Source organism: Haliotis rufescens, unplaced genomic scaffold, assembly GCF_023055435.1.
Source record: "Haliotis rufescens isolate VD_foot unplaced genomic scaffold, xgHalRufe1.0.p SCAF_10, whole genome shotgun sequence".
NCBI classification, from domain to species: domain Eukaryota; kingdom Metazoa; phylum Mollusca; class Gastropoda; order Lepetellida; family Haliotidae; genus Haliotis; species Haliotis rufescens.
Genome location: NW_025963780.1, coordinates 5,196,191 through 5,220,427, shown reverse-complemented (window position 1 = coordinate 5,220,427; position 24,237 = coordinate 5,196,191). Strand labels below are relative to the sequence as shown.

At 40.3% G+C, this 24,237-nt stretch overlaps 1 protein-coding gene across 1 annotated transcript; it reads left to right on the top strand.

Moving 5' to 3' along the window:
- Positions 1–4,905: 4,905 nt before the first annotated feature.
- LOC124148046 (26S proteasome non-ATPase regulatory subunit 11-like) lies at positions 4,906–23,111 on the top strand. Its single transcript, XM_046518978.2, has 12 exons — positions 4,906–5,002; positions 6,889–6,990; positions 8,638–8,762; positions 9,695–9,766; positions 10,018–10,075; positions 10,629–10,740; positions 17,960–18,042; positions 19,058–19,202; positions 19,676–19,799; positions 21,092–21,253; positions 21,890–21,941; positions 22,642–23,111. Exons 1-12 carry the CDS (start codon positions 4,921–4,923, stop codon positions 22,782–22,784), a joined length of 1,260 nt encoding a protein of 419 aa, XP_046374934.1. The 5' UTR covers positions 4,906–4,920; the 3' UTR covers positions 22,785–23,111.
- Positions 23,112–24,237: the final 1,126 nt, after the last annotated feature.

The following is a 24,237-nucleotide window of genomic DNA, read 5'->3' as shown; positions in this document are numbered from 1 at the left end:
AAGATCTTGTCGGCCTCGGGAGATGTCTTTAAATTACCCTTTTTTTTAGATATATTGCCATGAGACTCGCCCCTAATTCAGTTTTCTCTTTGCAGACTAATAAGCTAAGTTTTCCTAACAGTGATCTTAATGTGTGATTGGACCGTAACACGCACCTGCCATAGTTCGTTATAGACCATGTGCCAAATAATAACGTGCCTGTTTCAGCAACTGTGGTCATCGGATGCGGAGAAACCATCAGATGAATATCGATTTGGGCTTAATTACCCACGAACCACAACCAACGCTACAGACGCACAGAATAAGATGGAGTGCCCCCTAGCGGTGAGCTCGTTTGTATAGGCAAATCTCGCATAAAACCGTGTTATCACGAATGCTGATTGAAATTCTCGTTAACACAGACAAATGTGTGTTTACTTCAAGTGTGATGGGGTTTGGGGGATATAGTAAGTGGGTTGAGTGGGAGCGTCGGTGGAGGGAGTGATGGAAGGGATATTAACGTCAAGAAAACAGACACAAATCTCAGACTAGAGATTTAAGCCTTACAGATGGCTACATGTGTCAGATGTTACAAAATCTGTGTTGTGTTTATAAGCGGGTTTGTGTGGGGCTTCAAAGAACAAAGGACGGACGAAGATGAGCAATATTTTCCTATACGTGCAGAGATGATGTTTGTTAACATTTGAATATTTTCTTGAAACACACACTTCGATATACAGCTTCTGCGACAAACATACTGATAGATGCCACCTTGAAAAGCACATCGTGCCTTGTCAATGTAAATGTTGTATCTTAATTAGTCGCTGATTGGTGATTAAAACAAAAGCACCTTTCTTACAATGATAGGTTTTGAAAACAAAAAATGGCTTCCTGGAGAGGAAGCCGCAAGAAGACGCAGACGGGTATACTACTATTCATATAGGTATTCATATAGGTTTAGACCGCCTCCGTGGTCTAGTGGTAGAGCGTCCGCCCGGAGAGCGGAAGGTCCGGGGTTCGATCCCCGGCCGCGTCATACCAAAAGACGTTAAAAGATGGTACTTGTTGTAAGCCTGTCTGGCGCTCGGCATGAAGGGGATAAAAGAAGGACTGGTCGGCTCGGAGTCAGTATACTGTGTCTGAGTGGGGTATTCATGTTAAACTGCGGGATGGTATCTCAGTGAGCTATCACTATAAATCGGCATCAGTCCGGACTAGTACAAGCAGCCACACAAACACACACACGTACATGCACGTCGCTATATAAGTGCAATAGTCTTGGACGCGACGTTAAACCCCATTTCACCTCACCTCACCTCATATAGGTTTAAATGATCTACAGGGACGATACAGGTTTTAAGTTAAATACAGGGTTTACGTTAAATACCCAAATGTCAAGAAACAGGTGGGTAAAAAGATCTCAACCCATTCGAACACCTCTGGGATGAAGTCGATCGACGTGTACGTCAACGTCAGAACACCCCGCAGACATTCCCACAACTGCATGGCCAACGTGTTACAATCAGAATGACGCAGAATTCCGCAGGACAGAATTCGTACACTTATCCACTCAGTGCCGAGGAGATGCAGAGCCGTGATTGCTGCCCTGGGCGGTCACACGAGATACTGAGTTCAGCGCAACTTTGTGGCCTTCTGTGACATGACAATGAACAGTTGTCAATGCCTTTGTACAACGATAACATGTGACTACCGAGCTTCAAAATTTTATATTTGTATCTATGATATTAAATTAAATATATCGACTTTATTAGGATTAGGAAGATCGTTACATCGTCCAAGATCGTTACATCCGACTGCGCCACCTACGTAAAAGGACGACCACAGCTACCTCAACCGCATCCTAAGAACCCGGATTGCGCAGAATCTCCGACCAGACCATACGAAACCGTTTAAGAGCAGCAGGTCCTGTTCGACGCGTCATATTGAGTCGACAACATCGTCAACGACGACTGCAATGGTGTCGTCAACACAGGGAATGGCCTTAACTGCGATGGAGTGATGTCTGGTTCATTGACGAATTAAGATTTCTTCTCCGCCGAAGGGGTGGAAGGGCACGGGTCTACAGACGTCGGGGAGAACGTTACGCCGGAAACAACGTACAGGAAATGGACAGGTTTGGTGGGGGTGGCGGGCTCTTCATCATCTCTCATCATGGCAGGGCAGGTGTGGTCCATATCTAGGGCAACCTTACGGCTCAACGATACATCAACGAAATTCTCCTGCCACACGTCCTCCCAATTGCAGGCACCCGTGAAGATCCGGGGTAGAATAGGTCTTCAGCAACCCATGCTTGCTGTAAAAGCTGACTATGCTTGTTGTAAAAGGCGACAAACGGGATCGGGTGGTCAGGCTCGCTGACTTGGTTGATGCATGTCATCGATCCCAATTGCGTGGATCGATGGTCATGACATTAATCACTGGATTGTCTGGTCCAGACTCGATTATTTACAGACCGCCGTCATATAGCTGAAATATTGCTGAGTGCGGCGTTAAACAACAAACCAATCAAACCCAGTTGCAGGCAACGGCAACGGTGTATTCCAGCAGGACAACGCTCGGCCGCATACTGCGCGGATCACAAGAACCTGTCTACACAACAACGTTGATGTTCTCCCTCCAGATCCCCGGATTTGAACCCGGTAGAGCACCTGTGGGATGAATTGGATAGACGGCTACGCCGACGTGAACCACAACCCCAGACGTTGCAGCAGTTGGCTTTTGCGTTGCAGGCCGAGTGGACTACCATTCCCCAGGATGTGATTCGCATACTTGTCTATTCCATGGGCGTCGTCTACAGCGCCACAATTCCCTGCGCAGAGTTTCATCCCTTAAGTGCCAGAATCCTATGATAGTAGTGATAATAGCGTTGGTAGTAAAATAATAATAAGTGCATTCATAATGCACCAGATTCCATTCACCAAGTGGATGCTCATAGCGCTACACAATTATTATCCCGGTCAATGGATCAGTGAACACTCGATTTTCATTCTCAGCTCCCTGGGGAGTATACAACCCAAGCTGCCTGTGAGGCGCTAGAAGGTTAACAGCCACATTACCATCTCATCCTACCGGGTACCCACTCACTGCTGGGTGAACAGGGGCACATTTCGAACAAAGTCACTTGCCTAAGGAGACACCACATGTGGTACATGTGCTTCAGTGTGGGGCAGGACCGAAGCCCTAGAAACTCTCAGGAGTAAACGTGGTCACCCACCCAGCTACTCTCCGAGACCAAAGTCGCTTAACTTCACCTGATTTGTGATCTGTGCTCTGTGCACAGGACTATGTGCCACCACGTGTTGTTTATTATTTCAATGTACACTGTAGAATTTGTGCGCGCAGCCAAATTGGACGAAATAAAAGACTACGGTGGCGTATTTACTTTAATAAATAAATGGAATTTAGAAGCATATTAAAACAATGCATTATTGACACTGAATTTTAAAAGATATCAAATTAAATATAAAATTGGTATTAGAATGAGTGCTTGACATTTGTGTGCCAATTTTTGTCTTCTTTATGATATTTCAGAAATAGTAGTGGCTAAATCAGTTTCCATTTGTTTTGTGAATTAACAAACACACAATATGGGTCATGATATGACCTGACTGCCTCCATGGTCTAGTGGTAGAACGTCCACCCGGAGAGCGGAAGGTCCGGGGTACGATCCCCGGCCCCGCCATTAAAAGTACTTATTGTTACCCGGTCGGCTCGGAGTCAGTATACTGTGTCTGAGTGGGGTATTCATGTTAAACTGCGGCATGGTATCTCCGTGTGCTACCACTATAAATCAGCATCAGTCCGGACTAGTACAAGCAGCCACACACACACGTACATGCACGTCGCTATATAAGTGTAATAATCTTGGACGCGACGTAAAACCCCATTTCACCTCACCTCATGATATACCCAGGGTAATATTCGTCAGATATATTAAATATTCACCTTGTGTTCGTGCAGTCCAGACACGCCTCACAATCACTTACACCCGGCAGTATGTGTTCTCTGCAATGAGATTTCACAGCGAAATCTATCGATCAGTCTTGTCACATGCGAGGTAGATCGATATCGTCGGAGGACCGGATAACTACAACCAGGCTGATCATTCAAAATTGTACAAGGACATTTTACGTGTGCTTCCTTTTGCCTTTTCAAGTCAGTGGTAATATTTAAAATTGATTATATTTGGACATATTTAACACAGCACTTTTCTTTAAATATTTTGAATGAACTTGGGTTTATTTGGGCTAAATATGATCGATGGACCCCATGTGCTTTCTAAAGATTATATTTTATTTTAAATTTACAAACCGAATTTCATATTCTCACTGAAGTTTTGGGTTGTTAATTGGCAAAAAGTATGGCTCCAACCAGAGGTTTGTTGTTGTTTTATTTGTTTGTTGTTTAACGCCGCACTCAGCAATATTCCAGCTATATGACGACAGTCTGTAAATAATCGAGTCTGATTGACATCATGCGCTTCGATCTACGATGACATACATCAACCAAGTCAGCGAGCCTGACCACCCGATCCCTTTAGTCGCCTCTTACGACAAGAATAATTTAAGAGGTAATTACATAGACGGGGTAAGTAAGAAGCTTTTAGAATTATATTTAAAGACTGTGAAGAGATTCATGTTTGAATAACGGTACTCAAATTACGTTCCAATACGATTGCCTCCCTTGATATAACTGTATTCCTGTCTACTAATATTACAATGCGATTGAAGTACACGTGCAACATTAATAATTTTAAAATATGTGCCGTATATTCATACTATAATGTATAGATTACAATATGTATAATATTTGTATGTTGATACGAGCTGAGGTATTGTTTTTATTCACAGAAACGTTTTCATATTAAATAGATAATAATTAGTAGTACTACAAGTATTTCTTTACAAAAATCCTATCATCATGGCTGCCGCGGAGTTAGAGAAAGCACTTGCTTTTAAAGTATCAAATAAGACTGGAGCAATTGACATTTTGTCGGGAATAGGTGAGCAGACATCAAAATCACATTTCAGTTCTGCTTTTCTCCGTTGTACTGCAATTTCGCTGCACAGTTTGTTTCATTTTCCACTTGCTAGATACGCCGGTCTTCAAATTCTGCACAATCACGCAAACAACACATGTCAACATATCGAATTAGACCCGGCAGCGGCATCAATGGTTATTTCTATGTAGTGATTGAGATTTAGATAAGATTTGGAATGTTATCAGACATCGATGTTTGCTGTAAACAGTACCTCCGAGCCAAGGACACCGACAGGGGGACAAATAATGTGTACATTTGTCTCCTAAATTCGTGAGCCCACGAACTTAGCGTATTCATCATGCTCAAGATTGGTAATAATTATTCATCCAACCCAACCCAATTGATAATTTACAATGGGCATTGCCTGTTATATTAGCTGCAGTTTACTGTCTGGGTGTAGCTGTATGCAGATGCATGAGATGTGGGGAACCGTCATGTAGTTGGACTAATGCTGAGTGCAGCGTTAAACAAACAACTATATGGGGAATAATGCTCTCACTGCTGGCTGTGGCTCCCAGTCTACTCACAGCTCTCAAAGCAACATAAAACCATACTCACTTAATATTTGTGACAGTACTGTGATCAGTGTTCAAAATAAGCACCTGCCCATAGGACTGTGGCAGGTACAGCTCGAATCTGGACGTAGTTTCAAATTTGTATGGGTCCTTATGGCCTGCAGTAAAGTGTCTTGTCGATTAATTTGTCACAATAACTAAATAAACTGCAGTTTTAAATGAGGACCTGAATAGTTCAGTAAGAGCCTGCAGCTTCTAAAGCCTGTGGGTCCTGATGGCAGCCTTGCATTTGTTGGGTTTTTTCAAACACTGCATGCGAACTATGGTAAAATGTTGCTAATAATATAGTAATATATGACACTCTTTTCCTTTCCATGCGTACCAGTGTTCAAAGTTCAGAATAAAAGTCATTGGGTCCATATCAATCATAACCATAATGTTAATAGTCAACGATTTAATTTAATTTAACTGGAATTTGATATGCTGCTGATGGTCCCAGAGATCAAACACATGTGCGAAGACAAATCATGTAGAAAACTGTTCACTTTCTGCTCTTTGTACATGTGTGGGTATAATTGTGTATAACATATGTCTAAGACCAGAAGATTTGTTGCTGACTAGTCAAATATAAATCTCTCAAGAGTCCTCAATCAACTAATCACTGACATAGAACAATAATTACATTTTTGTTGTGTTCATTGTAATTCCTGCATTCTGAGTAACTGTATTGGTCACAGATTATTGATTTAATTTCCCATTGACTGTAAAAAATTAAGACACCAACTGAAGCTGGGTACCTTCGTCATTGCAGAATGTTGGTATTTATGTAATGTCAAAAATGATAATTTGTTTCTGAAAAAGATAATGTACAGTACAAGCAGGGAGAAAGAATTGATATGGATTGCATTGGACAAGATGGAATGTTGATAGATCCTGTTTGACCTATTCAGAGTCAGTTTGTCTAATGTTAAATGTATGCTGACATGTGTGAGGCCTATGAGCATGAGTAGAATTTCAGGCACGGTTTCAGCAGTGTTTTAGCAATGTTTAGGTTAGGGCATGTAGGAAGATCCTTATACTTCAGCACTATCTGGTCTGATTTACGTCACTGCATTCAAATTGAGACAACTCAATAAGAAGTAAAGGATGCCCAGTTCTTTCATATTACTATTGGCAGATTAACTAAAGTAAATATGAAAGAATCGGGTATTCTCTAACTTCTTTGGAGTAGTTTGTGTGTGCGCGCGTTCGTACTGTCAAGTCTTGTTAATCCGATATATATATATTTGTAGGTCATATTCAATTATTCCTACCTGGTTCACTTGTTTGCAGTAAAGAGAGACAGTGGAGACAAGGGCGAAGAATGGGTGAAGGTGAAGGAACAGGCTGTTCTGGAGCTTGGTGCTCTCTTTGCAGGAACAAAACAGGCCACAGGTACGTAAAAAGTATTGCATGTCACTGGTAAATAAATAGTAATGCAACATGCCGCAGATAAGTAGACAGTAATAGAAAATGCCACAGGTAAATAGACAGTAATACAACATGCCACAGGTAAATAGACAATAGTACAACATGCCACAGGTAAATAGATAGTAATACAACATGCCACAGGTAAATAGACAGTAATACAACATGTACCAGGTAAATAGACAGTAATACAACATGCCACAGGTAAGTAGACAGTAATACAACATGCCACAGGTAAATAGACAATAATACAACATGCCACAGGTAAATAGACAATTATCAGGGTAATACAACATGCACCAGGTAAATAGACAGTAATACAACATGCCACAGGTAAGTAGACAGTAATACAACATGCCACAGTTAAATAGACAATAATACAACATGCCACAGGTAAATAGACAATTATCAGGGTAATACAACATGACACAGGTAAATAGACAGTATTACAACATTCAACAGGTAAATAGACAGTAATATAACATGCCACAGGTAAGTAGACAGTAATACAACATGCATCAGGTAAATAGACAGTAATACAACATGCATCAGGTAAATAGACAGTAATATAACATGCCACGGGTAAGTAGACAGTAATACAACATGCCACATGTAAGTAGACAGTAATACAACATGCCACAGGTAAATAGACAGTAGTACAACATGCCACGGGTAAATAGACAGTAGTACAACATGCCACGGGTAAGTAGACAGTAATACAACATGCCACATGTAAGTAGACAGTAATACAACATGCCACAGGTAAGTAGACAGTAATACAACATGTCACAGGTAAAAAGACGGTAACCATGGTAATACAACATGTCACAGGTAAATACTGTAATACAACATGCCATAGGCAAATAAATAGTAATACAAAATGCCACGGGTAAATAGACAGTAACACAAAATGCCACAGGTAAATAGACAGTAATACAAAATGCCACAGGTAAAATGACTCCCAAACAGATAGTTATGCAACAGATCACAGGTAAATAGAAAAGTTCTACAACAGGCCAGGGTTAAATAGACACGTTGTGCGACAGGTAAATAGATAGAAAACAGATCTCAGCTATATATCAACAAAAAGACCACCTGTATAGAAATAAAAAACAACAGGTCACAGGTAAACATGGTAAATTATGGAAACACAACAGGCCACATGTAAGAACATTGGAGAGCAACTGGCCACAGGGGAAAATATAGAATCCAAGATCGGGAAACAACAGGCCATAGCTAAATATACAGTTAGCATGGGTATTTGCCAGGGACATGAATCTTAGATTCTGGTGGAATGTAAGACATGACCAAGGGAACACTGTGTATAATGTTACTTTTGTCTTCTAGATACTGACAATGGTTTAAGTTATTGTCTTTTCTTGGTGTTATAGATGAGTATAGAAGTTTAGAACATCTGAAAAAATGGAGAATATTCAATACAATCAGCAATCAGAAAAAACGACAATATGACGATATGAACAAATTGGCAGACTGAGGACAATCAGAAATTTCTTGCCTGTTGAAGCTATTCCTTTATCACAATACAGATTGCGCTGGTATGGGGTGCCTTATTCTTACATGGTATCTTACTTTGACTGAATATTTGGATTTCAGAGCTGGCTGGCCTGATTAAGTTCACACGGCCATTCCTCGGTATGGTGAGCAAAGCTAAGGCAGCCAAGTTGGTGCGAGCACTGGTTGACCTGTTCTTGGACATGGAGGCAGGAACCGGTAAAGAGGTGGGCTTACAGGACCATTTATGTTGTAACCATGGTAACTGTTTTGTAAGAAAATGTTTACTTGTACTGTTATTATTACAAGGACTAGAGAAATACATGTTCTCTCACTGCTTCTAATGCACTCTTGCTGTGGTATTCTTGTGAATATTGATATAATCATCATGTCTAGGTCAATAGACCTGTGAAGATCCGGATTAGAATAGGGCTTCAGCAACCCATGCTTGCAGTAAAGGGCAGCTATACTTGTCATAAGAGGCAACTAACAGGATCTGGTGGTCAGGCTCACTGACTTGGTTGATGCATTTCATCGTGTCCCAATTTGGTAGATTGATGCTAATGATGTCTATCACTTGATTGTCTGGTCCAGACAGGATTATTCACAGACTGCCGTCATATGGCTGGAATATTGCTGAGTGCGGTGTTAAACAACAAACAAACATAGCTTAATGTCGATAAATTTATGTCTGGTAGGTTTGCCTGGTCCAGACTTGATTGTTTACGGGCTGCAGTGATAATGTACCTTGATTATTGCTGGCTGCGGTGTTAGACAATGTTCACTCATTCTGATTAAGGAAGCCTGACAGACTGGTCTCTACAAATGCTGTAAACTGAAGAAGCTTAACACTAATCTTGCATATATATACATTTTACTGGATAGTTAATATAACTTTTATGTATTTATCTTGTTTTGTGATGAAAAAACATATTTTTCTGTTAAAATAGCAATATATATTGAGTGAAATAACATGTCTGCTGGAAGTACTTTCAAACTTCCTCAATGACACTCTGATTTTAAGATCTGAGTGTAAGATCATATGCAATAACATAAACAGGCTATTTGACAAGATAAGTCTAATGTCTGATGATATATATTATATGCTTTTTAGATCCTCCTTGGTTGTCATGGTCATTTTCACTGAATGTTTTTCAAGGTTGAGCTCTGTCAGGAATGCATTGACTGGGCTAAAGATGAAAAGAGAACATTCCTGAGACAAGCCTTAGAGGTGAGAGAGCTGAAAGTGGACATTTAAACCGTACATCATGTACCTGCCATTATAAAATTTGAAAGGCTTTTGAGCTTAGTTGTACTCTTTGGCATTGAATGTTAAAATACCTCCTAATTTGAGAAAATAAGAAGTTTGAGAAAATTCACTGTTTTACCTACGAAGTATATTTAGTTTGGAATCCTAGATAAATCTCAGAAACCAAACTCAAAAGTTCATGTATATTGAAATGACTTTTACTTCCATTTCAGGCTCGTCTCATTGCTCTCTACTTTGACACAAAGAGTTATCAGGGTGCACTGACACTAGGTAAGAGCAAGCACTAATATATACAGATATGTATATTGTTTAATCCCTATTTTGAAAATCATAGAGCAATCAGTATGTCCTGTGTGTCTGTTTTCCGTTTCCAGAGCTGAACTCCGAAACCGTTGAATATTTCTTGTTGAAACTTGCTCTACAGATCAGTCTAGTTCATTTTTTTAACCTTATCCCATCTCACATTATGCATTTCTTCCTTTTCTTTTGATCCTATATGGATATGTGCTTGAACAAAGCATTATAATCCCATGCATAGAGACCTACACGATACGATCACGTTCTTGCCTCTGCCCCATCGTTCTCTTTCTTATCGCCACAGAATGGAGACCTGCAGGGAGATTTGAGAGAATCTAGTTTGTTTTGTTTTTTGCGGGATTCCTTTCAACATCATCTAGATCATGTACAAAATCTGACAATCTCACTAAAATCAGATCATAGTTCTCGCTATCGCTAAACAAAGATCTGAGGACATCCCATTACGGGTCACGTCAGAACGACCTTTCATCCAAGGACAATGTACCAACTCTGGTCTGTGTTGCAGCGTCAAGCCTACTGAAGGAGCTGAAGAAGCTGGATGACAAGGCTCTGCTGGTGGAGGTGCAGCTCCTGGAGAGCAAGATCTACCACGCACTCTCCAACCTGCCCAAAGCCAGGTAATGGGAATGCACAGTATCGCTGGTATACTGGTGTGTTCTTTTCGAATTAGTTGCATCGTTTAACCGACCATCTACACAGTGATTTCATACACCCATGTTTCCTTTCGAAATTGATTTGCATAACGGTGGAAACGCGGAAGTGATTTCCCTCCTACATTTTTATCTCCCCTGTATCCATGACTACAAAATGGCGGTGACTGACCAAGGTGAGTAATATGTGCTTCAAGGGATAATTCTAGGGTGGGGCCTTGTGCTTTTAGCCCCTAAATGTGAAAAAAAGGCCCACATTTTCAAATAGAGTGGGGCATTTTAACATTGTGCTGAATGGGCGTACTAATAATATTTGAAATTTTCACATAAAAGGCCCATGTCAGAAAATTCTTAGAATGAACCCTGTACTTCAGTATGTGGAAAAAAGGATGTGTCAATCAGTGTCACACTCTTTAGCTCTCAATATTACGCAATATAAACCGCAATTCAGATACGTGGATATATAATATATTGCAATTCAAACTTTTTGCCAGTACACAGCGCTACTGAAGCCAAACTTTGCTTCGACTAGGCAATATTAGACGCCAATATTTGAACGTTGGTGTTCATGGTTTGCAGCAAGTCAGTATAGGTGATCAGGTTGGAATTAATCTTTTACAAATTTGAGATATTTTGATCATGTTGAGAAAATATATTACAATTTGTGGTACTGTTTTGTAATTGATAACAGGACATTCATGATTAAAGAGAAAATAGCTTAAGTATTGAACATAACATTACAGAGCTCGATTTAGCTATATAAAGCATGCACTTGAAAAAGGCAACTTAATATTGATGTCCACATGAGGGGTGGTCGGGTAGCCTAGTGGTTAACACCAAAGACCAAGGTTCGAATCCCAACATGGGTACAATGTGTGAAGCCCGTTTCTGGTGTCCCCCGCCGTGCTAAAAGCTCACAATATCCATCCACATGCACCAAGTACATGTAACAATAAAAAGTCAAATTTTGCCTGACTTGCCCTTACTTGTCTACATGACATTTCTGAATACACTCAATACCTAAGCTTTATGTACCATACTATACCACAAATTCATGACAGTCATCAGAGATCTGAGATTATACTAACGGTATTCGCCGTAAGCGCCCATGGCGATATTTGCTAAAATATTGGTTAGTGAACAATCCCAATTAGCACCCCTTCTGACTTAGTTATTCGTGTATAATATGCACTCATGTGTTATATGCACCCTTTATTTTATAATGGGCAATTCTGTCGTGTATAATACGCATAATCCACAAAGTTTGCGATCTTTCAACTCTTTTTTTTCACCAAAACTTTATTCTAATAAGAGCCCCCTATTTCTAATTTTGAGAGCGCCCTCGGCGCTTATTACATCGAATACTGTATTATATACTAGTTTATGCATCTGTTGCAACATTGATAAAGGGTGCAACCTGGTTTTGTGTGGTGCAACTTGCTTTTCATGTGAACATGCACCTGAATCAAGTTCCTTATAAATGGAGCCCTGCATTATTAAATTCATCTGAATATGAAACAGTGGATGTGGAGTACACGGGTGGCTCAATTGTTTTAGATGCCAGAATTCCCTGTTCAGAGTTGCCCAGATTGTTTCTTGGTTAACATGGTTAATCAGTACCATATACCCGTGTTCATGGGTTTCACTGAAGTAGTAAAAGTCTTAAGACCTGCATCACTTTGGGCTTTCTTCCCATGTCAAGCTTTCTTCCTGCATCCAGCTAACACAGTGATATAACTGAAAGACTTTGTGACTTGGTTTAAAGGTTGTAATCATACCCTGACTGTGTGAACTGGTTAGCCTGGCATGCTTGCCGTAAGCATGGTAAGAGGCGACTAACGGGATCGGGTGGTCAGGCTCGCTGACTTGGTTGATGCATGTCATCGTGTCTCAATTGTGTGGATCGATGCTCATGATGCCAATCACTGGATTGTCTGGTCCAGACTCGATTATTTACAGACTGCCGTCATATAGCTGGAATACTGCGGTAAACAACAAACAAAACTAGTTTGCCTGGCCCGGACTTTCGTTTAGGGGCAACCAAGATACAGCTGGAAAATTGCTGACTGGCATAATAAAAACAAATATCCATACAAACTGAAATATGTTGTTTGAAGTCACCACCTTATTTAAAACGTCCTCATGGGGATTCCAGGTTAGAATTGGTCCCCAGCAACCTTCCTGGTTGTATGAAGTTGTATTGGAGCAGTTGGTCCTCGGAGGCTCGATCATTGTTCAACTATATTACAAGCTGGAATAGTGGCTTTATACAATGCACACTCACAGAGATGGCCATTAATCCTGATATAGCCTAAACGCTGCTTTGTCCCAAAATGAGGCTTACATTGTAATACCCTTCATGAACTGCCTCCATATGATCCCATTGGGCTTTGTTTATTGGTTTTGTGTAAAATTTGAAACAAAATATCTTTTTGAATTAGTTGGCTCCTATACCAAGTTCCTTTTTTCCAAGCACAATAGTCCTGTAGGTTAAATACCATGGGGTGTGCAATGGGGCCTTCTGTAGAAACCATGCTAGTTCCTAGAAGTACTGGTAAGCGGGCACTATACCTGGTACTTGGTACAAGGAATAAAAACATGGAACAGCATCAACACCTCTTCCAGTGATTGATACATCCACTTTGATAAACCCCTTAAAGTCTCGCCGCCTGCACACTCAATCTCCAAAATATTACCGAGTGGCTCCAGTTCAATGTGCTGTAACTGTTTCTCATAAAAGGCCTCAGATATGATGGACACTGTGGCTCCTGTGTCAAGTAAAGCTCGAACTGGCTTACCATCAAGCATGATGTTATGTTCATTTGCTTGACCAACTAATCCTTCAGGTACTCTGTTGGGGTTCTGTAAGTCTAGTGGTGACCCCTGCCCATACACCCTTGCCAGTTTAAAGGGCGATGAAGATGGTCCAGACGAACTCGACATCCAATGGCAATGTGTCCTGGGTAACCACATCTGAAGCATGTAACTTCCTGAGACCTAGTAGGATAAGGATAATCCTTCTCATGTGGTGGTGGATACGGGTTCCTCTGTGCAGCTATCTGAACACCAGATGTAGTAAGTGTAGTTCTCTGTCCTCTATGGTTTACTCTTGTACCTCTGTAGTAAGGGTTTGCTGTAGCTCTAATACCTTGTGGTTCTTGATCCAAGCCGTGGGGTGAGAAGGATCCATTTGGGGTAGCTCCTTAGGGTTGTGCAATCACTTCCTGAGAGGTAAATGGCAGATTGCCTCGGCGTCTGACCCTAGGGAAACTGCTTGCTCTTCAGATCTGTAACCTCACTTTGCAACTGTTGGATAGCAGAAGTCAGACTATCAATATCTTTCTTCGTCACTGTATCAAGACTCAGAGGCCATCTTGGCAGTAGCAGTCCTATTCCTAGGTGATGGTGTCAGATCTCTTCCTTGCAACATTTCATACTCGATCTCCCTCAGGGATATCCTGAGTCCATCAAAAGAGAAGACAGAATCAAACTTATGGCCGGACACATTCTTCAATGATGGCCTAAGACCACTCCACAACATATTCCTCAACATGTCATCCTGTTATTGAAAAGGAATATCGTTGTGATGCGTGACTTTTAAAAGTAAGTGTTCCAAACAGCATCCCCAAGTAGCAACATCTTCAACTCCACCATGGGAAGCGCTATAAAACTGAGCCAAGAGAGCATCTCTGCGCTGAACAGTTCCATAAATACTGTAGAGTTTGTTCAGTAAATCCTGTATTGGATCCTAACCTCATTGCTACTCTGGCTGCCTCTCCCTTCAAGGAATGCCTGATGGCCCGATCCATGACATCTGGTGTGTAGATTGTTGACTTCAAGAGACAATCCACTTCGTAAGTCCAAAGGTCAAATGAGACATCCTTGCCCTGAAAATCGCCACTAAACAATGGCAGCTTAGGGAACTGATGGTAAACTACAGCTACAGGCTTAACATCCTGTGTCTGTGGTTGAGTAGGAGGTCCAGTTGTCTCTTCATATTCCCCGGTAAGAGGGCCTTGGTGAGAATACATGTCCTTGATCCAGGCTTTAAAATCCTCCGGCATGTCAGCCTTCGGTTGCATCCCCAACTTCTTAAAGAGTGTGGCCATGCCTTCCAACTCCTCATCCTTGAACTCCATGGTTAAGGAATGCAGCAGAAGTAGACAAAGAAACAAACACAACTGCTCAAAAAGCAGACCATGTGCCAACGAGGTAAAGAGGGAATGTCAAAGGGTACCAGGAAGTCAAATGAGTGAAACACCAATCGCGTGGTGAGTGCGTAGGAAGTACCAAGCGATATAAAGGGTCACACTGGCATGTAACTATATGAGTATGACTAAGGACACATACAGCGAAGCATGAAATAAGCAACGTGACGCATGTTGCAATCGTGCAGAAATACAGCTATGGGAACGCAAAATGGAAAATATCTACTGTACACGTGTGTAGTGAAGTGGATAATGCGAGTTCAAGTAAATGGCAGAGTACCTGTACCAACTACTAGGGCAAACACAAAGACAACTAATACACTAACTAAGCTGAAAGGCAATCCCTCCCAACATAGCACATGTGAAGACAAAGTGTAATAACATACTCACAAAAGAAAGTGAGTTTGGTTTAAGGCCCGTTTCAACAGTATTCCCGTAATATCATGGAATACAAAAGAAAGAAACGCAACACAAGTGTTCACAGGATAAGGTGTACATATACTTGAATGTAATGCTAGGCATACGACAAATCCCAAGTTGAAAATACAATACTTACAAAGTGTATTTACAAACCAAGGAAGTGACTAAATACTAAATCTACAGACAACACAGAGGGAGTGGAAGGGGATGTTAGTAACAAAATGTGAAATGTTCAAAGAAAGTGCAAAAGTCTGTCGTCATACAGTCAGTAAATGAAGACATGTTTAGCTTACATTTTATTTATACAATTACAGTGAATTAATACATGATGGGGACTCGCATGATCAGAATGTCCATGAATTGAATTGAATGTCCAAGCTGAAGTAGCAATATCCATTACTGGAAAAGTCACAATAAACACACAAATATCATGTGACAGTGTCCAAGGTCACACAAAGGTCACAAAGAAAACCATCCAAAGTGGATATTGCTGGTGATTTATGTCGTTCCTTCCATGGCGACTATAGTCCTCACTGGGGGCTCCATTTGTAGCAGGGCAGTGAATGAGTGATAGGCAAACACACGCTACGGGTGAGAGACGTTTATTCCGCCAATGGATTTGTCATATATTTATCTATCTAGTATCTACACCCTGAAACATATCAAAGGAATGATAAGTAATATTAACAATATACATAATGCAGTCATCGACATCACAGTATTACAAACCGTTTTACATTACAAACACATCTTATTCATATATTAGTTGTTATACTGTACAGTGATCTGCTAACTGATGTAAGAACCAAATAGAATAATTATTCATATATTATATAATCTAAGTGTAAAGCGATTACAAAAAAACTCTTTCAAAATACATACATATACAGTCAAGTCCCGTTAATCCGACATCGATGGTTGCATATGATTATGTCGGATAAACGATAGATAAGGATTCAAACACGTAAAAAAAAATATGAAATAAATATTCATATTGTTATGTTACATTGTTGGCAGAATATGTTTTCTAATCATGCAACCTCTAAAGTTTAACACAAAACAACTGTTAGGGACTGTATGACCGATTCAAAATACTTTAAAAAGCATAGTCTGGAATGGAAGTTGCAACTTTGAAACTGGTACCCAAAGCTTAAGAAAGCTGCTTTCTAAGTGGCTAACGTCGACTTCCTGTTGGTCATTTCATTGGTAGGTCATACTTCGTGAAAGGTTGTTCTGTCGTGACCTGTAATAGCATGTCCTCGTCGATAGCGAGGACTTGTATCTGATTTTAATAAGATTGAGGTAATCTAAGCATGTGAATTATCCTGTTTTCTTTATTTAAAGCGTTAATTGTTTATTGTTAAGCAAGTTTATCTCTGCAACCGTTGTAATATGCAGCTACCAGCCGATTCGTCTCGCATCAAACACGGGCTGTGTACTCGCGGGCAGATGGCCACGGAGTACGCTGATCGCTGTGTCGGATTAACAAGACTGATTTATGAGTGATGAGTAATTCGTTGCAAATTAGGTGTGTCGGAGTCGGAGTGCGAGACTGGTGGATTAACGGGTCTAAATAGCACTGATTTAATCGTTTCCCATCATTAGTGTCGGATAAAGCCGAATGTCGAATTAACGAGACTTGACTGTACATAACTTTACGGGTGTGACACACTTATGTGTTACACAAATATAGAAACTGACTATACAAGTTATCATGTGCCTACCCTGTGGGTGAGACTGGGGTGTCTTCCAGACTAGCGCCGCAACTTATAATTCCGAATATCTGAATAAAACATATACTTTTATAACAATGACTAATACAACTGTTTACATACATGTTAAAATATTTCTCCGGATCCTGTATAGTACAGATTGTATATTATACAGAACTGATCACAAAAGCATTTAAAACATAGCATAGTAAAACAACACATACACTCTTCCTCATACATACAAGAATAAAGAGACAGAAAAGTGATATATTAGTAATTACCAAAGCTTACAATTTATAAGTCTTGTTTACCACATTTGCTTAAATAGACTGTAACTGAGAATATGATAATATTAAACACGTTTAGTTAAGTTTAGTATTATAGGTTTAATATACTGCATTATTTAAATGCAATAACATACAATACAAATATACACAAACATATTAAACTAACCTGGTTTTAGATGATTTCACCTGTCAACTTGTCTGTGTAAGAAATGTGTACAGACTGAGAACATGTAGTGAGACAAAGGCTCAACTTTGAGGGTTAGCTTGGCCAATCAGTTGAGCACGTCATGGCTTGGGTTTGTTAAGGCTTACAACAATGAAGGACACATTAACTACATTTAATCTATCTTAATCAATGATTAAACATAAAAGTTGAACACTTAAAAGCAGATACTGAAGGTGAATAAAATAAATATGTACAATGTTGTATCTGTCACAATTGCATAGATCATGATGTCAATCATTGGATTGTCTGATCCTCACTCAATTATTATTATAATGGATACTGTGTTAAACAAACCAACAAGACTGCCTCTTCATAGCACTTCTTGTCTTTCAGAGCTGCACTGACATCAGGAAGAACAACAGCCAATGGCATCTACTGCCCACCCAAACTACAGGCTGCCCTTGACCAACAATCTGGTGAGACATTCTGGAAGTTTTCAAATCATGCTTGTATCCATGTCCATGTCATTCAAATCAGGTCTTTTACTCTGATCTGATACCTCCCTGTGTCGAGATCTGACATCAGGTGAACATTCTCACCAGTCAATCAAGCCTGCATCATGGCTTCCAAGCATTCCGACCATTCTCTTTCTCTGTAATGAATGTAATGAGGGAGTTCCAATTGTGAAACTATTAATCCTGACTATGTATTAGACCCGTGAAGATCCAGGGTAGAATAGGTCTTCAGCAACCCATGCTTGTTGCAAAAGGTGACTATGCTTGTCGTAAGAGGCGACTAATGGGATCGGGTGGTCAAGCTCGCTGACTTGGTTGATGAATGTCATGGTATCATGTCATCATATCCCAATTGCGTGGATTGATACTCATTATGTCAATCACTGGATTGTCTGGTCAAGACTCGATTATTTACAGACCGTCGTCATATAGCTGGAATATCGCTGAGTGTGGTGTTAAACAACAAACAAAACCACTATGTATTAGGTTGTTGATATTTTATTCATCCTGTCGTTTCTGCATGCCATGGCATCTACACCAAGGGTGTAGTATTGAGGGATTATATTTGAATTCTGTGGAGGTTTTCTTTTGCTATGATCTAAATTTCCTCATAATATAAAAAGAAATGCAGCTGAATTGTTTGAGAGAGCTGATATCTAAACGTCCGATGCTTCCTTCATTTGGGGGCCATCGGTGGTCTTGTTATCTAAGGCGCTGCAATTTGCTGTGCAGAGTTGCATCCCAGAAACCTGTGATCATTGGTTCGAATCCTGGTTCACCCCAATTATGTTTTTAGGTTTGTCAGCACCATACCCATGGTCGTGGGTTTCACCAAAATGGTAAATGTCCAAGGCCTGCATTACGTCAGGCTTTCCTTCCACATCAAGCTGACACTGTGTGATAAAACTGGAATATTTCTGAATGTTCTACCATTATGTTTGTCTTCCTGCAGTTATGTTATTTCCCGTTTCCCCAGGTATTCTTCATGCTGCTGATGAGAGAGACTTCAAGACAGCCTACTCCTATTTCTATGAAGGATTCGAAGGCTATGATTCAGTGGACAGCCCCAAAGCTATCACAGCACTTAAATACATGTTACTGTGCAAGATCATGCTGAATCTGTAAGTTGTTAACTGTTGTTGCACACGAGACAGATATTGTATCAATTCCTTACTTTTGTTTGTTTTCTCAACTTAATGTCTTGGGAATCATTATGCTATTCGGCAGTGTTTATATTTATTATTTGTGATCTATGATCGTGGGTTTTCCCTGATTGTTTGGTGGGTTTCAACTTCCCTATGTTTGTGAGTTTCACCAAACGTCAAAGACCTTCGTTAAATCTCAGATTTTCATCCCCAATGAAGCTGACACACCGTAACATAATTGGAACGGCATTAACCCAACTCACTCACTCACTCTTTAATAAGTGTATGGAAGAAGCATCAATATAACTGAAACACTGCTTAAAGTGGCATTAATTATTAATAAATCTCTGGACTATAATAACACTAAGGATGACAATTATAGTAGACACAGAAGTATGATTGATATTGTTTGCCACAAGTTTGTAACTGACTCCTACCTTTAACTACAGCGCTGATGAGGTACACGCCATTGTAAGTGGCAAGCTAGCTCTCAAGTACACAGGCCAAGAAGTGGATGCCATGAAGAGTATAGCCCAGGCTAGTCATAAGCGCTCTTTGGCAGACTTCCAGAAGGTAAGGGGTGGCGAGGTAGCCTGCTCGTCACATCAAAGACCTGGGTTCAATTCCCTATATGGGTACAATGTGTGAAGCCATTTCTGGTGTCCCCTGCCGTGATATTGCTGCCTATAACCATACTCACTCACTCCAGAAGGAAGTGTTTTCACACATTTTGTTTGGCATGTGGGTTTATGTTTTGACATGTGGGATTATATAGAAATTATGCATGAAGTTATTGACTGTATTTGACAAGATATTGGGGTCTCGGGAACATGTGTTAGTAATGATATGTTTACTCTTTAAGTTGACTTGATAAAACATTATTATAACTGTAAACACAGAGTCATTGACTGCATACGCTGGGTTTAGCATGGTTAAAAATGAATTTTTTGCTGCAGAATGATCTGATCAGAATTGCCATCTACCAAATGTTGAATGTGGTAGTACATAAGGAAATTTCATGACCCGTGTTAATTTCAAGCCCTGCATATATGTCTTTCTACAACACGAGTAGGGTTGTTAAATACTTGAAATAGAAAGCATATCTCAGAATGATATCAGTAAACATTAATCCTTTTATCCCAATAATCAATAGTTTGATTGTAAACAGTGACACTCAGTGTATTTAGTAAACCAGGTAGAGGATAAACTGCAACTGCAGTGTTCGCAAGACTTCAGGACTAGACAAGATGTAGGCAAATATCAAAATTGTGATCTTGTAAACAGTAAAAATTCCCTTTTGTTGAGGCAAAGTCTACATGTCTAGATTATCCACCAAAGGTCTCTTTCTGCCCTCGTTCTTCAGGCAGACTTTGTCTCGGGAACATTCCATGTTTACTGTTAAATTGTGTAGGGATAAGTTAATGATTGTGATGTTTCCACACCCCTGAGTTATAGAATGCATGATAATAATTGTGGTATGTGATCAATGTGAAGGGGAGATAACTCTTGTAGACATGAAGAGAACTGTACTCAGCCAAGGTCAGTAAACCGTCACATAAAATCTCAGGCCTAGCAAAACAGCTTGGCCAAACCATGCTAACTACAATACTGTTCAGAGTATCAACCCTGACTAACCCTAAAGTCTTCACTGGGTGCGGTCGGGTAGCCTTGTGGTTAAAGTGTTCGCTCGTCATGCTGAAGACCTGGGTTCGATTCCCGACATGGGTACAATGTGTGAAGCCCATTTCTGGTGTCCCCGCCATGATATTGCTGGAATATTGCTAAAAGTGGCGTAAAACCATATGCACTCACTTAAGTCTTCACTGCAGCTGACAGGGATGTGAATCTGTCTCAATCTGTTTCAGACTCTGGCTACATATAAGGTCCAGTTGGAAGATGACCCCATCGTGAATGCTCATCTGAAGACGCTTTATGACAACTTATTGGAACAGAATCTGTGTAGAATCATAGAGCCTTTCTCTCGGGTTCAAGTCCAGCACATAGCTAATCTTATCAAGTTACCCGTGGTAAGTGTGAACAGTTTGTGTATGTTCACCACGGATTACCAGAAGTCGATATTGGCCCCAGATGCTGGTGGAAATTCCTATAGCCTCGCTGAAAATCTATTCAATATTTCAAAATGCCTCGTATGTATTCACGGAGCACCTTAACCTCAAACAAGCTGAATAGAACCAGCTCTTGGAATACCATCAGACAAACTGATGATTGTCGTAAGAGATGACTAACAGGATCGGATGGTCAGACTCAGTGATGCATGTCATCGTATCCTATTTGCATAGATCACCCTGGTATTGTGGTAAAAAGATCCGGGATATTGATCTTTACTGGAAATGTACTTCTCTGGATGCTCAAGGCAGCCTTAGGAATTTGATTTATGTGGCTAGTTATTTCTGTCAGTTTTATTCCATTGAAGCAAACTTATAGCCCTCAAATGATACTGGTCACTGGATTTTTGCATTTGTCCTCAGCACAATTTAGCAAATTAACGTGAATTTCAAAGGCTGTCAAGGAAAATGTAAGATCAGTTCTAGTGCTAACATCGCTTTTTTAATAGTGTCTGTGTGTTCGTGAGGGACAACCAGCTTTCTCCATGCAGCTCTGTGTATTGCTGAGACTTATATACCCAATACTTTGTTTTACAGGCAGTAGTAGAAAAGAAATTATCCCAGATGATTTTAGACAGGAAGTTCCATGGTGAGTAGAAAATAGGATTAAAGCTGTTTTATGTTGTCCCCAGTGGTGATTCTGTGTTACTAAAGGTCCCCAGCAACCTTGGGTTTTGCAAGGCGACTAAATTGACTGGGTGATCAGACTCAGCATTGAACATTACTTGTATTGTCTCTGTGAAGAGCCAGGTTAGAATTTGTCAACCCATGCTTGTCGTAAAAGGCGGCTAAAAGGATCAGGTGGTCTGGCTTGCTGACTTGGTTGATGAATGTCATGGTAGTCGATGTTTGTGATATCAATCACTGGATTGTCTGGTCCAGACTCGATTATTTACAGACCACCATCCTATGCTGGAATATTGCTGAGTGTGGCGTTAAACAACAAACAAACAGACAGCTGGTTTGTCTGCCAACAGGCAACAGAGAAATAGCTTGAATGTTTAAAGCTTTATTAAACATCAGCATCTTATTTTGAAATATCCCTGTTGGCATTCTGGGTTAGAATCGGTCACCAGCAACCTATGCTGGTCGTAAGAGGCAACTATGGATTGAGCGGTCAGGGGCAGTGACTTAGTTGATAGTGTGTCATCTATGGGATGGATCATCATATCAATCACTGGATTGTCTGACCCAGACTCGACTATCTCTTCAGCCTGCTGTCATTTAGCAAGAATATTGCTGAAAGAGTGCAAACAAAACCTGTAATTAGCAATTCTTTGCATTTCTAGGTATTCTGGACCAGGGAGCTGGAGTGCTGATTGTGTTTGATGAAACCCCGGTCGACAAGACATACGAAAGCTCTCTTGAAACAATCCAGAGCATGGGGAAGGTTGTTGATGCTCTGTACAACAAAGCAAAGAAACTTACCTAAGCTCATCTTCACAAAGACTTGATCAAGTTGACGAGTATTCCCTCTCCAGAATGGCCAACAGCGCTATTCATCCTTTCAAAAGTGACAATTTTGTTTGAATATTTTGCAATATTTCGTTGCCCAAAATATCAAAACACTGTCAATTTAAACACTATTGTTTCAGTTATTATTTTGAAAGGATTTCTGGCATCCGTGATGAGTAATATTTGTTCTGATGTACAATGGAAAAAGACAAGTACACATCGCAAAAGAAACACTTGAGTATTTATATGTGCATTCATTCATATTGAACTTGTTATCATCCGAATAAATGACATGTTTTGTAAATGTTGGCTTGTGTTTATCACTAAGGAGTCATAGAGGGTGGGATTTTAAAAAATAAATTATATTGTCCCCAAAAATGCTTGAACAAAATAATGCAGTTTTAGAAAAAATATTTTGGGTCATAGTGTTAATTAAAATATTATCTGGTGCTGCAGCTGTAGCTGAAAACATCTAGTCTCCATACAAAATTGGTGCAAGCCCTTCGTCCACTGTTGCCATTCTAAGGTCACAGGTAAAGAGGTAGACTTAAAGGCCAATTTATCTTTCAACTGTTCATGTCATGATTATGAGGGGGCATTTGAAGGCAAAATCAGTTTGCTGTGCAGCGAAGCATCCCTTACGTGTGCCAGAAACTTGTGATCGGGTTTCAAATCCATATTCACAATGATTGTGTTTCTAGGCTTGTCCATTTCTGGTGTCCCCCGCTGTGATATTGCTGGAATATTGCTAAAAGCGGCATAAAACCATACTCACTCACTCACTCACTCTAGGCTTGTCAGCTCATGGATTCCACTAAACATCTAAGATTTGATGACATCTTCCCAATCCAAGGGTGTTAACTGACTACAAAAGTCCAGTTTCCACCCTTGCCGAACTAGGCTAGAATTCCGGAGTTACATTTCGGCTGGACTAACGAGTCTATGCATAGTCCAATCATAATCTCGTAATGAACTCAACATCCCGTTCGTAAATCACATGGATATCAACGTACAGATATCGGTCGACTGCAGGATTTGCAAAGCATGTGTGCTTTCAACTGAGAGTCGACAAATATTTTGCAAATCTTTTCATGTTTTTAATCCAGGTGCCCAAGTGATTTAATGCACTTTGTGGGGTAAGAGCTGTTTTATTACAATTTAGATCTTGATTATCAATCAGATCATCTTGACTGGGTGCTGCCTGTTTGCAGTGGATGCAAGTGACATGAGAGATGGAATCTGATTGGTCAGTTGAAGGGACATAACTCGTAATAGTCACTGGTGGCTCTACGATCGAGCCTGGAAATTCCAGCTTTGGCCAGGATGGAAACTGAACTTTTATAGTCAGTTAATGCCCTTGGCTCAGAAACATGACATTAAGATGACTGTGGTATAACTAATACTGTTCATGTGGTGTTAAACCCAGCTCA

Bases quoted from the DNA above. Each gene is read 5' to 3' on its own strand.
- LOC124148046 (XM_046518978.2), top strand. From the start codon at position 4,921: ATGGCTGCCGCGGAGTTAGAGAAAGCACTTGCTTTTAAAGTATCAAAT. The intron at 10,076-10,628 runs GTAAGAGCAAGC...TCTGTGTTGCAG, and splicing joins TCAGGGTGCACTGACACTAG to CGTCAAGCCTACTGAAGGAG. The intron at 10,741-17,959 runs GTAATGGGAATG...CTTGTCTTTCAG, and splicing joins TCCAACCTGCCCAAAGCCAG to AGCTGCACTGACATCAGGAA.